Source organism: Wyeomyia smithii, chromosome 2 (assembly GCF_029784165.1).
Source record: "Wyeomyia smithii strain HCP4-BCI-WySm-NY-G18 chromosome 2, ASM2978416v1, whole genome shotgun sequence".
NCBI lineage: Eukaryota > Metazoa > Arthropoda > Insecta > Diptera > Culicidae > Wyeomyia > Wyeomyia smithii.
This window is the reverse complement of record NC_073695.1, coordinates 233,913,844-233,935,081: the sequence shown is the minus strand read 5'-3', so window position 1 is coordinate 233,935,081 and position 21,238 is coordinate 233,913,844. Positions and strand designations below refer to the sequence as shown.

At 40.7% G+C, this 21,238-nt stretch overlaps 2 protein-coding genes across 16 annotated transcripts in view; both read left to right on the top strand.

Annotated features, from left to right (window-relative positions):
* The window catches only part of LOC129725608 (liprin-beta-2), a 162,037-nt gene that overhangs the window by 140,582 nt on the left and 217 nt on the right, over positions 1-21,238 (top strand). For 4 of the 15 annotated variants that reach the window (XM_055681621.1, XM_055681622.1, XM_055681625.1 and 1 more), the window contains 9 exons: positions 6,599-7,431; positions 7,540-7,764; positions 14,603-14,950; positions 15,008-15,194; positions 15,291-15,692; positions 16,191-16,711; positions 16,771-17,307; positions 17,369-17,701; positions 18,630-21,238. The exon at positions 18,630-21,238 is cut by the window's right edge and continues 217 nt beyond it. In XM_055681621.1, coding sequence (XP_055537596.1) covers positions 6,599-7,431; positions 7,540-7,764; positions 14,603-14,950; positions 15,008-15,194; positions 15,291-15,692; positions 16,191-16,711; positions 16,771-17,307; positions 17,369-17,701; positions 18,630-18,815 — 3,572 coding nt within the window. In that variant the 3' untranslated portion in view covers positions 18,816-21,238. Of the gene's footprint in view, positions 1-6,598; positions 7,432-7,539; positions 7,765-14,602; positions 14,951-15,007; positions 15,195-15,290; positions 15,693-16,190; positions 16,712-16,770; positions 17,308-17,368; positions 17,702-18,291; positions 18,328-18,629 lie in introns of all 15 variants that reach the window. The other 11 variants (XM_055681626.1, XM_055681629.1, XM_055681632.1 and 8 more) reach the window with 11 other exon arrangements.
* LOC129720468 (uncharacterized) lies at positions 18,885-19,586 on the top strand. Its single transcript, XM_055671956.1, has 2 exons — positions 18,885-19,036; positions 19,154-19,586. The coding sequence occupies exons 1-2, from the start codon at positions 18,885-18,887 to the stop codon at positions 19,584-19,586; spliced, it is 585 nt and encodes a 194-aa protein (XP_055527931.1).

Below are 21,238 nucleotides of genomic sequence, written 5' to 3'. Positions count from 1 at the left end.
GATAAAATCGACACGTCATTGTATTTGCTTGAATTGGCTATTCTACAGTCTAACACGCGTGAGTAACGAAAAGAACAATATCATCAAGATTCCTGCCTGTTAGTCACCTACTATATTTCAGAAATGTATGAATGTTAACGAGTTGATACTCCAGTTTAGGCATGTTTTAAATATTTCTTAAGTAACCATCCTTTTTCATTCTGCTTGTTCTTCCTGGGCCTTTGAAGTAGAGCTACGTCTCTCAGGAAGTACGGCTACCTAGGGGTGTATAAAGAAAACCTAAACACGGAAAATGGGACAAAAGTTGTCTCTTTTCAAATGTTCATAAGTCGCTATTTTTTAACGGATTTCCTTCATTCTTGCAGCAATCAAATGTAAAATATCATATATCTATGCATCCGCTCAAATGCAGAAAATTGTCAAGCCTTGTTGAAACGCTGATTTCGACCTCACTCAATGCTTGTTTTCCCTAGCACGGTCGATAGAATATACCTGGAATAAACCTGGAATGCTCTCTTTGGGTTATATATACCCTGTCTCTACTCAAACCAATCTGCTTTATGGTGGATAGCCACAAAGACGATTCTAACTAAATAGCAGCTGGAACCAGCAGCGTTAGTGGTAGGTGCAGCGGCACTACTTCCTCTAGTAAAAAGCTGCCTTTGTGCGGTAGCGGCAGCATCAGCGGTAGGTGCGTTAGCCAGCACTTTCTCCAGTGAAGGGCTCTGTCATATTTAAGCCACACATAAACGTCTTTGGATGGCAATCAAAATCTGTCTCTTTGAAAACAGCTTTTCATAGTGTTATCAGAAGAGTGCCTTAATCCCACTGTCGGAGATATGTAGCACAAAGATGCGATAAGCATCATATCCGATATTGAATGGAATAGAATATTGCCCTTTAGAGGACAAATTAAAAATGTATTTGAAGAGTTGATATTTTTCCGTTAATTCGTTACACTTCATTCATAATGTCTGAACGCATTGATAAAGAGGGCTGTAGCTCGGCATTATCTCTATGATCCCGCACGAACTGAATTTTGTTTTACTTCAGCAACGTACAACACCCAACACTAGCGTAATTAAGTGTTGCGTAACTAAGTGCAGTGCCCTTTGTTATCGACTTCCCGACACTAAAACGCATATTCAAGCGTTGATTAATTTCCAGCCTCAATTATGCAAACAGTGCTGAAAAATAGTCCAGCCTTGTTCAGTGTTATTAATCTCGCTCATAAACAGCATACAACAGCTTGAGGTTCTCGTTGCTATCGCACACACATAGGAGTATACTCTATTCAATTTCAAAATGATTTCTCGTTCTTTTTTGCTACGTTCCTCTCATTAATCGAAATTCCTAACTTTGTTTAAAAAATAAAGTTTCGATTTACAAACAAATGTTAAGACCAGCAATGCTTCATGCTGTACCGATCTGGTCAAGTTGTTGTTTAACAAGGAAGAAAATGCTTCAAAGGATTCAGAACAAAATTCTGAAAATGATTTTGCAACGTCCTCCTTGGTTTGGTACACTCGAATTACATAGACTTATTGGTTTGAAACATTAGAAGCTATGTCAAATAAAATTACTAACAATTTCCGACAAAAATCGTTGCAATCCTCAATTGCTACGATAAGCTTTCTTTATTATCAATAAGTTAGCAAGTAAGTTAGTTGTAAGTTTACTTCTGTTTTTTGACAAGTAGGTTCAAATTTAAAAAGTGTTGAGAAGTCACAATTTGTGATTGGTCACACATACTCATTATTCACTAATATTTATCATAAATACTTAAACTACTAACAACCCTTTGCTATCGAGACTTTCTGCTTTGTGCTGGTTCTTCTCCAGGTCTTAATAATAAATGTTGATTCACACGAGTTTTCTCGGACCAACCGCAAACTCACATTCACGCACTCCCGTCTACTCTCCTACTCGCGAACACGACCAGCCGAAGACAATTGTTTCAAGACTGTGATGATTGCGGAGGAACACGTTCCAATGTGCAATTCAGGACTACGAAGGAAGGAAATATGTTTGCTTTTATTATCAAGAACTGCGAATTTTCTTTGTCAGCAACAGAATACCAGTTGAAATTGAAGGCTGTGAACAGAGCTGCGAGTATTGACTGTCAGTAACAGAATATCAGTTAAAATTAAAGACTGTGAATATCGATGAAGCATGAACGAGCTAAAAATGAAATTACTTTCAGGTTCAATGGGTTGACAGTGGTAATACTGACTACTGCGATTCCGCATGCGCTATGTTATTTCAGCGATATTTATGTGTTTGAGAAGTAGATGCTCATTTACTTCATCGGCTTTTTGCATTGGATTGGCTTAGATCAAATATATTCAACATGTTTGTAGACAATATCATTTTTTCCAGTTACATGATTTTCAATGAGAATCGACACGGGTAGCACTCAATATCAGTGTTCATTTGAGAGAATAAAGTTCACTCACACACATTTTGACAATCGCATATGAGAGTTCGCGTAGGTGCGAACAACCTTTGGAATCTTTTTTAACTTCGTAGTCGCGAATACTTTTCAGATTCTCCACCTCACTCTCGGCTGTCGGTGCACAACTTGTAGATAGCAAAACTGGTAGATGAAGATAGCATTTTCGTTTTTGAGCACAATTTTAGTCGAGTACTCTAGGTCGAGTAGGAATTGCGTACCTTTCTACAGCCGCTGAGTAGAAAGACAAAAGAGTTTCTGCGTGCCGGTGCACGTTAGCTGCTGCTCTGGCGAGTACGTGAAAAATGAAGAGTATCTCGAAAGTGTACGTGCCGAAGACTTAAGAAGCGTAGCACATGTTTCGTTCTCCAGCAGAAAGAACGAGAAAGGTTTTACTTTTCGCTCGCTTTGCAACACTGGCCTTTTTTAAACGCAGAGTTAGATTGAACTGATTGGTCGTTTAATGCTTGCTTTCCCTAACACGGTCAACAAAATATTATACCTTGTTGACCTGGAATGCTCAATTTGAGCTATTTGAGAACCTATATTTGCTGAAATTAATAATTTTACTATCGGATGGTTCCACCAGTATTACTTTGAGGTGTTGTATTATTCTCGTACAATTAACTCCCAGTGTTCATTGAGAAATCTATCAAACGATTAGTTAGTAGTGAGATAGCTAAATACGCGAACACCAAATAACAGAAGGGGTTATACGCAAAGCTACGACCGCATGGTGGACGTAGAACTACACAAGATTATTTGTCACATTACTTGCATCACATCAACAACTTTTATCCAACACTAGAAAAAACTCGCTGAAATAATGTGAAAGGAGAATTTACGGATCATCCCGGTGATATTCATAGGCCTAAAATCGACCCCAGTTGCCGTTTTGAATTTTTCCAGGGGCACATTATTTCCAGAGAGGTATTTTATGAGTGTTGGATAAAAGTTATCAACATTGATATGAGATAGTCATATCATTCACAGAAGAACCGATCACTCACGAATGTAACAATGCAAGTGTTGTAACGAAAAGCTCTATATAGTTCTATGCCCTGTTTTCTTTGTTATTTCCTTTATAATTTTAAATTTCTGAAGGAGAATCTGAAAAAACAATAGTTGCTAATTTTTAACTTCTATTGCATGCATTCAGAACATCTAACTGTTAGCAGCTCCATTAACTCTCTAGTTCCCAAGCCCGCTTTTCGACGGGCTTCAGCAAAATATTATAGATCTTTAATCTTAATTCCAATTTATGTCAGTATAGTCTCATCTATCCATCCAAATATTTTGTTTGTTAAATGAGATTGGTTTGACTGCTAAATTACTTGCTAAAGCTGAAGATCATAAAAACCAGAAAAAAATTTAGAAAATCTATACCGAGCGTCTAAAAAATTTTTTGCTATATACGGTGAAATGTAAACTCACTAGTATTCTCTCATTAAAAAGAAAAGAAAAGTTAAAGAAACTAATAAATGTTTGCCGTATAACGAAACCCGTCGAAAGCGATCCCGCTTTGAACACCAAGTTTTTTAGCTGGAAAACAGTGTTTTCCAAAGGGACGACACGTGATAGTAACGCTGATAACTTTTTTTTTCCTGTATGGAACTTCCCCACTGCGACCAGAATCGTTGATCCATTGTGGGAAATAAAATTCTAATTATTAGAATACTGTAGATAATTTTGTTGACATCTCTATTGAAATTGTTGACGCTGTTACGCAGTCAAAACTGATGCTGGGGGGCCCGGGACAGATTTCTTCGCGGGTCTTTTTTTCTTAAAAAAATTAGAGGTAAGAAATTCAAAATTTTGAAATGACTCAAGCCTTCGCTGAAAGATGCTAAGCAAAAAATTGAAAAAGGTCTACACTATGTCTTCAAGTCTAGGGGGGGGGGCTTGTGTCGAAAGGCCGGGGGCATTAGCCCCCTTTGTTCCCCCCCCCCCTTAAATCCGGGCCTGCATGGCTGCCTGTTACTGCAGTTTAGACATGTTTTAATATTTCTTCAACCATTCTTTTGAATTCTGTTTATTTTCTATAATCTTCTTTTGAATTTAGATTATTTGTTCATATTTTTTTTATAATACCCTGTTTTCTTTGTTATTTTAGTTCTAATTTTTAATTTGTTTGATGAGAATCTAAGAAAAAAAAAATCATTAGTCCCCCATTTAAGGCATTTATCACTACTCTTAATTTATAACTGTTAGCAAAATGAAAATGTTCACATGTTAATTGTCGATTTACAGTTCAAACAGTGTCCCAATATTTTTTTTATTTTCCCTTTTTTTTGAAAAACTAATTGGTTTATTCCATCTATATACATTTGACGTCCGTACTCTGATAAACGAAATCACCGAATTCTATAAAATAACATTTTGCTTCATTTTGAACAGCTCTCCTAAGGCTGATGACATATTGGGGCGTAAAACTAAGTGTAGCAAAAAGCGCCGTAAACGCGTCTGATCTGCTTCGTAGAACGTCTATGTGAAATGCTCAAACCGGTCATACTGAAACGGCAACGACGCGTCGGTAGAGGGGGCGAAACAGAACGAGCAGTGCTTTGACGCGCGTATACGTACACTGTAATACCATGTTCAGACTAATAGTGAATTTCTTTATTCCACTGTGTGCGGGCAAAACTGCCGAGGAATAATAAAACGTCATCGCCATTTAAGACGCAAGTAAAAAAGAGATGCCAGATAATTGTTTACGAACTTAGCACGTGCGGTGGTGGGTTGAAGCTGACAAATTTTACAGTGCGCTTCGGGCAGCACGGCAGGTCAAAACTGGGTCAAAATTGAGCGAATAAAGAAGGGTTTTGACAGCAGTTAGTGCGCTTCCAGGTCAAAACGAGGTGAGCTGGTGGAATAAAGAAATTCGCTATAATCCTTTCATCGCCAGGTGCTTTATATTTGCTTTGTTTTGGTTTGGTTATTGAAAAAACAAAAAAAAATAAAATACATTTTTAAAAAGTTCGGCTTCCACTAAATAAACAGCACTCAAATTGCTTCTTCAGGCATGCAACAGTTGTGAAAACAATTGATCAAAGTTTTATGTACGTAGTCTTCATAAATCAAGAAAAAATTAGATTGCAAAATTCGAGTTGATCGCGACCACGTCCCGTTTCACCTTAAAGAAGCAAAAAAATTCTTCATCGGACGACGCTTCTTTTTATTCCACTTCTCTCACGCGCGAAGCTTCGCTTTATTTTACGCCTCACTATGTCATCAGCGTAAGGCTCATTAACGGTCCGTTATTTCTGTATCCTAAAAGGTAAAAACAATTTGTTGTTCTTGTTTTTGCTGCTAAAAGGGTTCAAACCCCTACAAATCTTCTTGTGTGCACAGCATTGGTGAAACTTTTCATTAAAAATAACCCTTGTTCTCATAAACAGACAAAACGGCCAAAAAGACCGAAGACGATTCTCACAGCTTGACTTAATTTCGAGTGAGTGCCAAGTACATACATGAAGACGTTAATAGAATATAAAAACGATGTTAGCTCGCTGCGTTTAAATCGCACCTTGTTGTGGTGTTTGCTTTAGCAATTCGGTCTTCTAATTGGTCCCAAGGTATGACACTGACCGAACTAAACAGTATCAAGCAAATACTTCCAATCAAATTATGTTTCTCACAAAATTTTCCCATATTGCAATGCGCATGTAGCATACCAGGGCAACTAGCAACAATTGGCTAGCCCAATAAAGCGCTTAGTGCCAGCACTCTAGAATCGAAGGAGGAGAAAAAAAATTTCTTCTGCTGGATTTGCTGCGCATTGTTTCATAATTGAGGAATTCCTATTGAATTTTCCCGAGAGCGTTTCACGGCCCAGCGCACAGCGAACATGCGCTTCGTGCAGCGAAGTTATTGGATAAATAACTCAACTCCCGGTGCGGGATTGTATAGGTGATTGTTGGCCTCGTGGCCAAACAAACTGATGAACCATAGCGCGACCTGAGTCAGACAATTGCAGCTGGGGGCAAAGGGTTCAATTGAAATTGAACAAAATAGCTCTCTTTAGCAATTACTCGACTGTTTTGGTCGCTTTGTTTAACTTCGTTAATGACGGCCTAAATAAAATTGCTCTTTATCATAGTTCATTTCCCTGTGAAAGCATAATTTGTTTTCATCCCTTTTCTCTAGATACGTCTACCTGCCGTGACGATGATTTCACCTGGGTCAACTCTAGGAACGAAGCTCCGAAGGCCTCCGTCGAATCGGATCGTAGATCAACTTCGCATACAACCGCCGGTGGCCGATCGATGAGAAGCCATGACACAAATGCAAACGTTGGGCCGTCCGGGGCAACGGGTGCTTCCGTAGCTCCCGGCAGTGGCAAACCGCCTCGCCCCGTAACCGGCAGCCTGGACCGTAGGAGGCACAATCTGGGTGCGAATCGCCATGAACGAGACTCCAAAAGTCGTAGCACTCATTCGCTGAAGGATAAGTCCTCTTCATCGGAATTTCAAAAACCCGACTCCATGTCGAGCAGTTTGAGTTTGAACTCGAAAGGTAAAGCAACACCTAAGCGTAGTGGTCATGGACAGCAAGCAGCTGACGATAAATTTTGGATCTTTGAAGAGCATCAGCAGGATTCGGGAAGCTTCAATAATTATAACAGCAGCGGGAGTAGTCATCAGCATCAGCATCATCATAACAGTAGCAATAATAACAGCAGCAGGCAAAGTCCTCGTATATGGGATCCTCCTCCGCCGCCACCAGTGTCACACTGGGATCCTCACTACTATTGGAACTGGAATCATCAAAGCCGGGAGGAGCTGCGATTGATTGATTATCACCGCAGACAGCAAGAACTGTACCGATATGGAAGCAATGGAGCTCTTAGCGGTTCCCAGGAACTAACTTGCCCTAGCGGCTGCTGTAACCGTGGTTACTATCAACCACATCCACCTCCACCACCACCACCGTGTTGCTCCTGCGATCACAGCAGAATGATGTGGGGAAAAGACTGTCAGGTTGGCACCTTGTTGTAGCGAAGAACCATAACTGAACTTGAAATCATTCGAAAAAAAGTTGATGTTTCTAATTACTAACAAACTTTCCTTTTTCTAACCCAACAACAGCGCCAGGACACGGACGAGCGTCTCCGCCGGCTGCAGACCGACAAAGAGGCACTGGCCCTGCAGGTGAAGGTCCTTACCGAACAGGTACAGTCACAGAGCACCAAAATTGCCGACCTGGAGCGAACGGTGAGCGAGAAAAACCAGCTGCTGTCGAATGCGGACGATCTTTTGCAGCGAGTAAGCCAATTTGCCAAAACAGTTGGCATCCAGATTGACAAACAGAAAGTACCGCGATTTTTTATTTTTTTCATTTCTCACTATTTAGTTGCCTACCTTTTACCTCCTCTGTCTCTAGACTAGACCTAGACCTAGACCTGTGCAGTGCATCCTCGTATCGTATCGATGTTTTTTTTCTCTGTTTTGAGTTGCCTGGAAGGGAGGACTAGTTATACTTCCCGTCCTGTTTTTAGTAGAGTAGAGACCGGAGATTGCTTCCGAAATTGTGTTCTCCGGGCAAATAAAAGGTTCCATTCAGTTGTGTCATCGTTTCGAATGCTAAAGTTCAATGAAAAATTCTAGAAGTCAATTCATAGTACGATTGAATGGGATTAGTTTAGAAGTGAATGTTTTGCATCCCCTCGATACGCTAGTTTATGTTTAAAGTAATTAAAACGTGTAGAAGCGAAGGCGTGCATGTAAATGTTCGCAAGCGCATTTTCAGTTGGTGTATAAAATTGAGTAATTGTTGAATGTAGATAAAACAAAAATCGTTTGTCAGATGGTTGCCATCGTAGGTTAAGATATTTTTTAACAAATTTATTAATCAATCCAGCACTGTTTCAATTAAAATTTAACAATTTAATATTTAACGGTAGATTGATTCAACAATCGTGCTTACACAATGATTAATGTTCGCTATTTTATATTAACTAATGCATGACTTTGTCTTTCTTTTTGGAACGGTACGAATGACTAACAATGTATCTACTTAATTTATCGATTATTACGCATGAAAACATTTATTTAAAAAATACTGGTTTGACGTAATTTTTTCACACTATTGCATTTTTAAACTTATAATATTTTTGACATTTTAGTACGGTAGTTCATAAATAATTTTATGCTCTGTGAAACGCAGAAATCTAGACTTTATGCATTCATAAAACCACAACGCCTCTGTGCCATCGCTTACAGTTGGTGGTAAAAAGACAAACTCAGCATCTTTAGAAAATACCTCTAGCTACAAAGCTTTGTCGTTGCTTGTCGTTCTTGCATTGAGAGTTGCTTAACACAGTCGGATTTTTTTAATTGCGTCACGGTGAAGAACCCGCGTAAATGCCGTCTGCGCCACGAATGTAAATATTGCGATGAAAACCATAAAATGTGCGTTAATTAACGTGCATTTCAAGGCGTTGAAAAACAAATTTACAAACTTGAACACTGACGTTAACGCGCGATAACAAACGCATTTATCATTTTTTTTTCTCCACCAAATTACTGCCTCAAATCTGTCCGTTAAAACATTACCGCATCGATAAAAGTTCTGAGAGAAAAAAGCAGGGGCTTTTACGCTCACCCGAAGAAGCTCATAACTGAAAAGAAGCAACCCAAACAAAGCAAAAAAATCACAGCCGAACTCCCGTTCGTCTGTTTGCTGACAGCGAAATGATCCGTGGGTAAGGTAAACAAATTGTTTTCTTTGCAAGAGAATCTGTTTTTGTTACGTTAAACTGGCGGTCGACTCCGATTGTGAACCATGAATCTTCCCATTTTAGAAACTTGTTGAAGCCTTTTCCAATCTAGCTAGATTATTTTATTTTTATTTCCAGAAAGTTGACCTTCTCCGGAAGATAAAATGTGGAAAAAATGCTCATTTCGTGCCGGACAAACAGAGAAAATTAAAGTTTTTGTTGAAGCAAAAAAACCTTAGTACAAGTACAGGCTTGGTTGCACGCCACTAAACGAGAAAAATTAGGAATTCACATTTGCATAGCGGGTCGGCTGACAACCGCTTCTCTGATGGCCAAATTACTAAAAGGAGTATTATCGAATGGGGAAAACTTAAACTCTAGTATTCTAGTAGAACCTGCTCGTACAACTTGGTAGCAGTTCACGACACTGCACTGTAGTAGGCCCCATATGGGTAATAAAAATTGTGCTTTGAGAAGCGGCAGGAATCTGCCACCAGACGGTTTATTTTTTTGTTGCGGTAGCCACCGAAAAACTGCTTCTATTTGCATGTGAATTTTTAATGTGGAAACCGAGAAGCTTCCTGCCGGACTGGTTTCTCGTCTGTGTTGTGTCCTCCTAACCGAGAATTTGTTATGCATATTTTAGCGCCGCTCTGATACTGTCGCTGTCCATTGGAGTGATTTTTGCTAGAGTTGAAATCTTGATCTACCCTGCTCCCGAACACAATTGCATGTGATCGACGTTTGTTCTAACTGAAAATAATTCCAACAACGATGATGCTTATATGTTACAATAACTGCGGCTATCGCTGTTGAACATACTGTGCGACGGCTTACAGGACACTGTATGACTAAATAGAGAACGAGTGAGATTGTCGAGCAAAATTATGTATTCTAGCTCATGGCATGAAATGAATCTCTTGGACAAATGTTTGGCAATGGTCATAAGGAAATCAACGACACATTTTGATTGCAGTTTCGGTGATTACAACGGCAGCAAATTTTGATAACTGACTGGATTTTTTTTAAGAGTGGTAAACTTAGAAAACTTAAGTTTGAAACGCTCTGGCTTGTGAAGGTGCATTCGAAGCCAGTGGAAATATTGATCATCGTTATGTAAAATACTACTCTTAGAAATAACTTCTACCAAAACAAGAACTGAATTTGGTTCCACTCTGTGGAGAGTGGCCCTCCCTTGGATCCATGAAATATGGGATAGCAAAGTTTAAACGGGGCCAACCACCCCATAAATAGTTAATGAAATTCACAAAAACATCTCCAAGGTTCTTAGACCTAAGAGACTAAGCTGACGAACGTAGGAGGTATGTTGAAAAGTACTGTACGTAGAGTCGGAATTTGGTTCACCTTGGAGGAGGACAAATTAATTCATGGCCATTTGGGATGGTTTAAGACCTCGAAGTTTCTATCGTTTGATTTAGATTTTAATTTCTCAGCTTATTTGGCACACAATGTCAAATGATGACGGAGAGATTTTTCTATTTTGGAGATAGAAATGTTTTAACTCTCTCCCCGCGATGAGAAATCGAATTTTGCCTCGAAAAAATACCATCAAACCCTTGTTACTTATCAACTACATATACTATTGGCAGAAACTGTATATCATATGAAAGCTTAATCTGTTCTCTAACCGTATTTAACAGCTTCACTGTTCAAAACTTCAAGTACAACTGTTGAACTGTATTCTAATTTTAGATGTCAGGTGATGCCATACGGCATCACCCGTGGGGATGGGTTAATCTATAGTGTTCACTAAATATATCAAATGCGTCTCCATCGAGCATTTCGGTTACCAAGCGTCTCCATTGAAGAGTTGCAGTGGTTTCTTTTTTAGTCCTCTACGTTTCTCCATTTTTCTTGAACGCGAGTCTCCCCGAGACTACCGTTAGACATTGCCTCAAGGAGAAGGGCGAGTGTTCTTAGTGCACCCCCTAATTTTTAACGACTTGGTTGACTTAGTAAAAGCAGAGTTAGCCTTCACCAGGCTTTGGTTTACTCATCTTCATCTTAAAGAGAAAACAGTTTTCTTCCCTCTTAACAACTGTGAGCTTACATTCAATGTGCATCACACCATATGCTGTAGAGAGAGCGCAGAGTAATAGTTTCTCTGTCGAAAAAACGCTCCTAATTTGACAGAGCAAAAACCCAGTGAAACTCTTGAAAATTTCTCATCCGCGCACGCAAGAGAAGTGAACTGAGCATTGCGTTACCGTTCTCATCGCTCTGGGGTGCGGTAAAAACAGTATAAAATCGAACTATCTGCATAATACGCACCCATGGTGAGTTGTGAATCTTCCTATAATATTGAATTCGAAAACGTTTAGGATGTGGCTTCAATGCACAGTGGGGAATCGCTGGCCATCAGCCAAAATATTTTTGTTTTCGTTAGCTGTTTCATAATATTTTTCCTTTATTGCTATAACATTCAAGTGTCTGAATCCAAAATTTGGGCGCAATATCATGAAATCTGAATTTTGTATGACTTTTCAAAGCTTGGCGTACTGACGTATTTTGTCTTTTTTTTTTGAAAAAAAGTACATTATTTTGAAACGCTCTGTAGCTTCAATGAATTCCTGGGCTGTTTCCTTCTAAGAGGAATACCCTCAATGTCAAATTTAATGTGTTTATGGTCTGATAAACTGGGTTCATCAGAAAAATGCCAGCTTTTGACTCCGAGGCGCTACATAGAGTGAGATCTAAGACCTTTTGTCTAATAGCATTTGTGAAAGTTGGTTCGTTCCCTATATTGCATACATCAACGTTGTTAGAAGTAAGGTATTCAAGCAGGGACTTACCTCGTTTGTTGACATCTGAATTGAGCGTTGGCATCCCAGCCTATGATGAATGACATAATGATGTCTCGGCAGAACCCCACAAGCGCTGCGACTTCGGATGGCGGTATTTCGTCTACGTCACACAGAAAATAGGCGCAGACAACGATCGTCTCTTGTTTGTCATTGGGACTTCTACCGGCTTAATCCATTTGGATGAGTTCTGTAATGGAAACAAATTTAATATTTCTGTTCAAGATGCAATTATCTTCCTAGGATTAGTCCTAGGATTTGACTTGCAATAGATCAACTTACCGTTTGTATTGACTAGAACAAGAATCTAGGCATCATAGACCCATCGGAACTTGTGACCAGACCAGGACTGTTGCCATCAGCGGCGACGCTGGGATTTGCTGTCTGTGCGTCTTCTGCAACAGGCTCCTGTTACAGCAGCCAACAGGCGACAAAAGAGTGACTGTCACGTGTTGGCGGATTACGGCTCTGAGAGTTGCGAAAAATAACCTTAAAAAATATTAAAATTGTTACATTTTTTATTAAATTGATCTACACAATGAAGAGTCTTTAGTTGACCAAAATTTCGAATCAGAGCTACTCGGTATGATTTTTTGAAGCAGAATCAAATTTCGACGGTGCACTTTCAGAATTTAAATAAACAATCATCGTATAGACTGTTCCGAAAATTATAAATACATCTTCTTTCTTGAATAAAACAAAAAAAACAGGATTTTTCGGGTCATTTTATTCTTAAATATAGATAACAAGTGTTTTCTTTCCAGTTTCAATTCAAGTTGGGATTATTTTTCGTAGGATACGCGAATTCTCTAACTTTTCTCTTAACACTACTCATAAGCTTTTGCACAGTGTGTTCTCCGACCATTTTTACCACTTTAAGCCAATCTTTTTTAAACTTTTCAACATTGTCCGCTGGTTTGACATATTTCCTCAGCTTTGCCTTGGTCAAAGCCCAAAAAGTTTCAATAGGGCGAATTTCAGGGCAGTTTGGAGGAATCATCTCCTTTGAGACACATGTGACATTTTTTGTTTTATACCACCCTAGTGCATCCTTAGAGTAATGGCAGGAAGCAAGATCGGGCCAAAAGATTGGAGGATTGTTATGCTGCTTAAACATGGGTAACAACCTTTTCTGCAAACACTCTTTCACGTAAATTTTACCATTCATTGTGTCATTCGTAATGAATGGACGAAATATTTTCCCACATTCACAAATGGCCTGCCAAACCATTACCTTCTTGCCGAATTTTTCGGTGTAAATGGCTTTCACTGGTCCAGGGACATCCTTTCCCTTCGGTGATGTATAATATTGCGGTCCTGGCAGAGTCTTATAGTCCAGTTTTATGTAGGTTTCGTCATCCATGATAACACACCCCATTTTTTTGGTTAGAAGTTTGTCATAAAGCTTCCGAGCTCTCGGTTTCACAGATTCAGCTTGTTTTGGATTTCGTTTTGGCTGCTTCTGCTTCCGACGGGTCTGCAGACTTATTTTTCCCTTGGCACGCATAACGTTACTCGCCGTGGTTCCAAGCTTTCTCGCCACATCTCGTACTGACACTGAAGGATGCCGCTTGTAGTATTCCTTAACCTTTTTGTCCATTGTGGGATCAACAGGCCCGGGTTTTCTACCACGTCTTGGGGCATCAGTAAATGTGCACTCTCCACAATACTTCCGCAATGCCTTCTTCTCTGGCTAATTTTCTTATAGAAAGACCACTCACGGTGCCCCATTTGTGCACAATTCGCTTTCTTTGCTCGGGAGAAAGGCCACGCATTTTCAAAATTTCGCACTAAATGTTAGAAAAAAATACAACATCTGTTTCTTTTGGATGTAAACAACAGGACACAGCCAACGTTTGGTTGAATACTGCACGTTATTCGAAATGACGGTTGATCGTAAGTGCTATTATAATTATCGGAGCGGTCTATACCATGAAACTGAAAATATTTTATATTTTTTGGTTGACGCTCGAAAATTCAAATTTAAAAGTCAGCTGAGAAAGCTTGGATACTTGATCCCGTAGAGGTTCGCAGAGTCTAGTAATAAAACTGTACATCGTCTTTGTTTTAAGTTAGTAATTCGTTAATATTCTTTTAAGTTTGTCATTTTCATATATTTTGACCTAATGGACAACTTTTGAGATTGTTGAATACTTTTGACATTATGTAATATTATTTACATTGTTTGATATCATTCGAGGTTATTTGATATTGCTTTACATTTACGCAAGTTTCTACGATTTTGATGGATTTAACAATTGTGACAGTGTTTTCAGATTTGATAGTTTTTGACATTTTTGCATCTGACCATTTTATTCACCAAGGTCTTTCATATCGATTTCAGCAACACTTGAAAGATAACGCTTGAATGTCATTTTAACACCAGTGTTTAATATTGCCTTTTTCATAAGCTGTTATATAATGAAATACTAAAGTATACTTTTTGCATGTCTAGCTGTAAAATAGTAACGAATTTAATCTTAACATAATTCTAACAATTTGATTACTTAACTTCCCTTTCATACTAACGCAAGCTTCCTCTCTAGAAACGACAACAATTTTTACCTCTTCTAACCATTATATTTTTTTCTCTTCACTCTTTCCACCAAGGAAATGCTCTCCAGATCTTCGCTGGAAACGCAAAAACTAGAACTCATGTCGGCCATGAGCGAACTAAAACTGCAGCAAGCGGCCTTGGAACGAGAAAATCTAGAATTACGAACCAGTTTGGTTAACGGTACCCCGCTTACCAACGGTAGCTTGCTCACCAATTTGTTGAACAATAACAGCAGCAACATCACGGCGAGTCTTCTGCGGCGGACAGCGCCACTCGGTAGTGGGCGCCTTGTCACCTCAACACCCGGGAACTCAGTCAACACATCACCACTGCATCACGGTAGCCACGGTAGTCTGCCCCAGCAAGCCGGGGCCACCTCACCTAGTCCTATTACACCAAAAGTTTGCTTCATAAAAACCTGAAAGGCTTCAGTCAACTAATTTGGAATTTGTTTTTAGACCCCACCAGCTTCCTACCGGCAGCGAGTGGATCTACACTACAGCAGTCTTCCACGGCAAGCCTTCGCGACGACACTGTCCACCGCCAGCGGATCAAGCGGTAGTAGTTCCGGGGCCAGTGCACCCGTCAACGGTTCCTCTGACGCCACCGACGCCAACGCCAATCTGAGGCGCAACGTAGCATTTGGTAAATGTCTAACCTCACTAGAAAGAAATATCATTATTCTTAATTCTAAAGCTGAAACGGTCCCTCCTGCACCGACCGATTCTGCTTTCCTTCCAGCAATCGCACCTTCAGTAGCGGATTCCAATGTTAGCGGTGATGCAGCTTTTAATATGTCCGCATCGATGAATGCTCTATCGCTGTCCAGTGCGCTCAGCTCAAATTTGAAACAAACCAGACCGACTTTCGCTTCGGCACAGAATATTCACTGCACGGAACCTCCGGTTGGGTCGTCCCGTGAACAGTTGATCGATCTCGACCAAGATCATCAGGAACGAGCGACTACGGAACCACCCACCGGAACGGTGGCTCAAAGTGATGCTCCAAAGTCATCACAAAACACTCAACTGGCAGCCAAGAGCACTCCCATTCTGGATGCGGGTTTTCGTTCGCAGAAAAATGTTTTCTTCCCGTCTACCGCCGTTGGCGATCAACTGCGTGGATATTCCGTTCCAAATCTAGGTTCTTTGTTTTTGTTTTTCCGCGACGCCTAACTGCATCATCGTGGCTTTCAGTTGTGTCTTCATTTTCAGTTGTGTCTTCACTCGAAACGTGTCCCTCTCCCTTTTTTTCCCTCCCATTCCTGGTTTGGTTGTTAGTGATTGATTAACACACGTTTGGTTTTGTACAGTTAAACTTTGTTCTTGGTCGCGACTTCGATGAGACAAAGGATGAAGATCAGGACCAAGAACAAACGTAATTCAAAATTAACCCTCTGGCGTTTGTTTCGATTTAGCTCCTGTAGTTCAGAAATTTAATCCACTGTCCCAAGTCGGATCGTTGTCCACATTAAAAGCATCCCATTAGTTTGAAGTGTCTCCAGTTTGGCCGCTAACCGCAACAACAGGATTAGCAACACCATCAGATCCAAGCTGTTGTTCGCTTTGTTGATGGATTTAATTATCGGAGCGGTAATTTCAACTCGTTTCTAAAATTTTCGATTTCATCTCATCTCCACAGCAGACTCCGGAACGATTTCCAGTGACCGCACTGACGGACAGGCCAGCCAACGGAGCTACACACCGCAACCTTCGCCGTCCCCATCGATGAGTCACAAAAATCTGAAAGGCTTGCGAAATATCTTTGGCAAAATCAAACGCAGCAACAGTGGCACCCTGGAGGACGCACCAATGGAGGGCGATTTTAGACGGGGCGGCATCCGAGCCACTGCCGGTGGACGTTTAGGTTGGAGTACGGAGTTCCGAAAGCCGGACAAACCGTTCCGGGAGTGGAGTTTGGATGTGTTGTGCCAGTGGTTCGAACAGCTCGGGCTCAACATGTACGAGGAGGATCTACGACGGTGGCTGAAGGTGGGCGGAGCAGCCGAACTCGCCCAAGCTTCTCCGGTGGACATTGAAAAAGAATTGAACATTAAAAATCCCCTGCATAGGAAGAAGATTGTGTTGGCGGTGATCGATTTCACGGGAAGTGATGATAGTGATGTGTTGTTTAAGAATGCCGGAAAGTTGGATACACCTTGGGTAGGATATGAAGCTGAATTCTTGAGGAGTCTTTAATGAAAATTTTAATTTTTTCACAGGTTATTCGATGGTTGGATGACGTAGGTTTACCCCAGCACAAAGATAGCTTCACTGCCGCCCGAATGGATGGACGCATGTTGCACAAACTGACCATGGACGATCTAGTCACCCTCCATGTAACTTCCTGTCTGCATGTGGCCAGTATCCGGCGGGGTATTCAGCTGATGAGAGAGCAAAAGTGGAACCCGGAGTGTTTAATCCGACGCTCTATAACGGATGAATCGTGTGGCATAAAGGATGAGGTGCAGCTGTGGTCCTGCCATCGGATAATGGAATGGCTGAGGGCCGTCGATCTCTCGGAGTATGCGCCGAATCTTCGCGGTGCCGGAGTTCATGGCGCCCTGATGATGTACGAGGTTAAATTCACTGCCGAACTGATGGCTGAGTTGCTCAGCATTCCACCGAGTAAAACGTTGCTGCGAAGGCATCTGGCCACACACTTCAAGGAGCTGCTTGGTAGGGACATTATTCAAGTCAAGCGGGATGCGGAAAATACGCTCGGATTTCAACCGCTAACGTTGGCAGCTAAAATTAAGGTTACTTTTTAACATTAAGACTTGTTTTATCATTTTGTAAGTGATTTATTGTTTCTTGTAGACGCCCAAAAAGTCGCAGTTTTCGTTGAAGCGCAAAAAGAGCTCCAAGGGGCTCACCGGGGACGAGTGGAGCGAGTACGTGTGCCCGATGGGTGACTCAGGTCAGGAACATCTTCCCCCACAGCGACAGCTTCCGTCATCGCCAAAGTCCGCTGCATCCGCTGCTGGTTCCGTTAATAATACTGCTGTTGTAAATACCATTGCTACCACTAGTACTACTACCACCACTAGCAAGGATGTCAACCAGCAGCATTACAGCTACCACTCACACGCCACAAGTGCTTCCTCCTACTCAGCTAACACTAATCATGTCACTAGCAATCCGATGGCGGCTGTAAGTTTGTTATAACACATAAATTTAACACGAACCGTGCTAACGTTCACTGTTGTGTCTGTTTGCTTTGTATGTTGAACGTTTGTGACTAATCACAAAAAAAAATCGTAACGTTAAACGCGGAAAACTTTATGTCATTACTAACTCACTAAATAGGTTCGTTGAAATTAATATTTTCAATCTAAAAATCCAAGAAGATAGTTCATCGAAAAACGAAATTCATTGATTTTCAATGCTAATTTTTATATCATTCTGCTAATGATGAGTTATGTTGGAAATCAGTTATTGTTCAAACATCGACGGTAGACTATTGTTTACTACCTATTTGCGAGATTGCACTGTTTCATTGTTAATCTATACTGACATGAATGTGCATTGCTATTAAACACCCAACAGATTCGCTCGACTGAAGCACAAATGCATCTCTTTAAAAAAAAAAAAAACACATATTTTCAATGTCGAATAATTTTACAGCCGCATGATTCTAATAAACAGAATGGAATGTGATGAATGCACACTAACTCCACCTTGTGTGAGACCAATCGAAAGCGTGCCTTAGCCTATTTCGCCTTTTCATTCTATACTTTCAGGGACGCGATGAAGCTTAAAGGGGTTTCCCTGCCTTGGTAAATAAAAAAATCTATCTCAGTGTTTGATTCCCAGCGTACGTTTGCCTTTCCATCTGTCCCAATAACCTTCATCGCTTAAACTAAAAATTAGAACTCATCGTAGTACTTACGTATTTTGTGAGCAAAATGGATCAAATTTTGTCGTGAGGACGCTCGATAGTCATTCGTTGCAGTAGGCAACAGTGCGTCTCCATTTCCTGAGAAAAAAATACTCAGCAAACAGAAGCACCCTTCGTCGTGTGATTGTTTTTCGATTGTCTTGTTCATCGCACTAATTTGATCTGACTGCTTCCTTCCAGACGACGAAGACTCCCTATACCTCGTATCCCGACAGCACGCACAGCAGCAGCACAACCAGCAGCACCACGACTTCCGGAGCCGGGTCCGAAGTTGCTTCACATCAGCAACTGCTGAGTAATGTCAACAGCACCGCCGGCTCGGATTCGCCTACGTCAACGCGCAGCTCGACCACGTCCACCTCCTAGCAGCGGCTGATCTCGGCAGCCTGCTCCGTCTCTTCGACCGGATCCTCATCCCCGATACCGAGCAGTCTGATGTCGAGCAAGAATAACTACTATATTGCCTCCTTCTCACCGGTGAAGGACGTTTATAAGTCCGTTTCGACCAGCTCGAACTATTCTTCTTCGTCGTCGCTAGTGTCCACAGCGAGTTCGGCCCGACCACAGTCGCAACAATCGCAGCAACAGCAACAGCAGCAGCAGCAGCAAGCACAACAGATCAAAGGAGAAGGTGAATCATCAGACGGTGGAACTCCCGTACAGCGATCTGCCTCGTTTAATACCGCCTGTACTGTCCCGCTCAGTATTAGCAAGACCACGCACGTCAAGAATTCTGCTTCGTTCAGCAGCTGCTCCCTGCTGACGAAGGTGGCCAAAAAATCCGGTCTTTCCGGTTCACTGACTGCTAACTCGCTGCTGAAGTTCTCTACTTCCAGCTCCGCCAACAGTTTGCAGCAGCTAAAGCAGCAACAGCAAGCCAATGGTATCACTATTTCCAGCAACATTACGGAAGCTTTAGCAATGGCCGGTCAGAATCCAAATCCTTGCTTGTCAGCATCGTCATCCGGACAGCTCCGAACGCCACCGTCTGCTTCCTCGACGACGTCGTTAGCCTCTTCGACGACATCCACCGTGACGGCAGCTGCTGCAGCTCCTGCAACATCTTCCACCACTGCTGCTGCTGCTCTCTCGTTGTCGCAGTTCAGCAAGAACAACATTGTTGATTATTATGTTTAATAGTAAGGAAACCTGTAGTCACTAAGATGTAGGAACCCAAAATGTAGAGATCTTATTTTTTTAGATAGATCACATTTTTACATTTAGGTTAGTACGAAAGGTCGCCTACTCGATGCTTGGGACGATTCGAGGTAGACCGAGAACGAATGTATTTCTCTACTCTCTTTCAACCTTTCTGTTCTTTCTTTCAATCGAGCTAAGCAAACCATGAAACCATGTACCATTGAGAGTAAAATAAAATCTATCAACAAACAACGGGAACAAAACGCCCCACTGAATACGACCAGATATTTATACCACTACTAATGAGTAATAGACTAAAGTAAAATTTATTCTAATGTGTACCTATTAGAAGAAACTAGATCCTATTATGATAAAATAAGATAAGAACGAAGTCATCATATCTTGTACCAATAATATTCGAAACCCGCAGAAATACTTCTACCAGTGTTTAGACATTTTCTATCTATACGTGATAAACCGAACATCCCTTTCCTTGGACCAGACAAGCGGCTAGCCATGCTGCAGCAATTAGTGCCAATTGAAATAAGCTTGAGTTGAATAAAAAAAATCACAAGTAAGTTTGTAATTAAAGTATTAGAATTTCCGTCATAACTTCCATGTTGAATAAAGTTAATACTTTATAAGCAGACACCCGGTTATTACGGGAACGATAAAATGATTGTTGAACCCTTCAGAATTACCCTTCAAACAGAAATTTACCATCGTACACATTACCACCGGAAGTTGTATTTCAGCTACTCGCGCTAACAGTAAACTGTATTGACGGTTTGATTCGAATTTGACTCTGAACAAGACTCAGTTTTTCACTTTCATTTGTAAATGCATTTCGTTGGGATACCTGCACTTGTCAAATGCAATAACACAACACACAGGCACAATAAAAGAAAAAAAAAAATAAACGGTAAAGAAAGTCGCGAGCGATATTCCGAAGCCAAAGACAATAATAAATCACACAGCAGAACAGTTGGATGCAATAGAGAGGATACAGTTTTTCTCGCGTATTAGAAAGTTTACAGGAAATAACCAGTACAGGAAATAAAGTTACAAAAGTAAAGATAGGTAAAAAGTTACTCTAGTGTTGCAATGCTAGACCAGTCTTCGGTAAAAAATTAACTTTTAAACTTTTCTCAAATCTGTGCCCTTGATCTATTTTCACTTTCTGCTCTTCCTCTAGAGTACGATTTACTTCCACTTGCTTTTGGAGGAAGATGTTTTCAACAACAAATAATTTTGCATGTAAACTTCAATCGAGTAATTCGACACATCGTTGTTAAAATTATATGCTATAAGAACAGTCAGTCTATGCTGATAAAACCTGTGCGCGTTATAACAAAATACAAGAAATAATAATACCAGTTACAGTTTGTTGAAAGCCAAATGAAGCAAAAATGGTACGGCGCGTAGTGTATAGATAATTAAACTAAACTAATAAAAATCTGTTGGAAAGTTGTTTACCGTTTTTTGCGAGTATTGAAAATTAAATACAAACATAAGTACTAATTGACAAACCAAACACACCGACAGCTGTCGAGGGCGACGAGAGGCGTCTTGTAATCACGACCAGAATGACTTGTACTCTGAAATGATATTTTGACGGTTCGGTAGTAGCCAAAAATATTCAATATTGG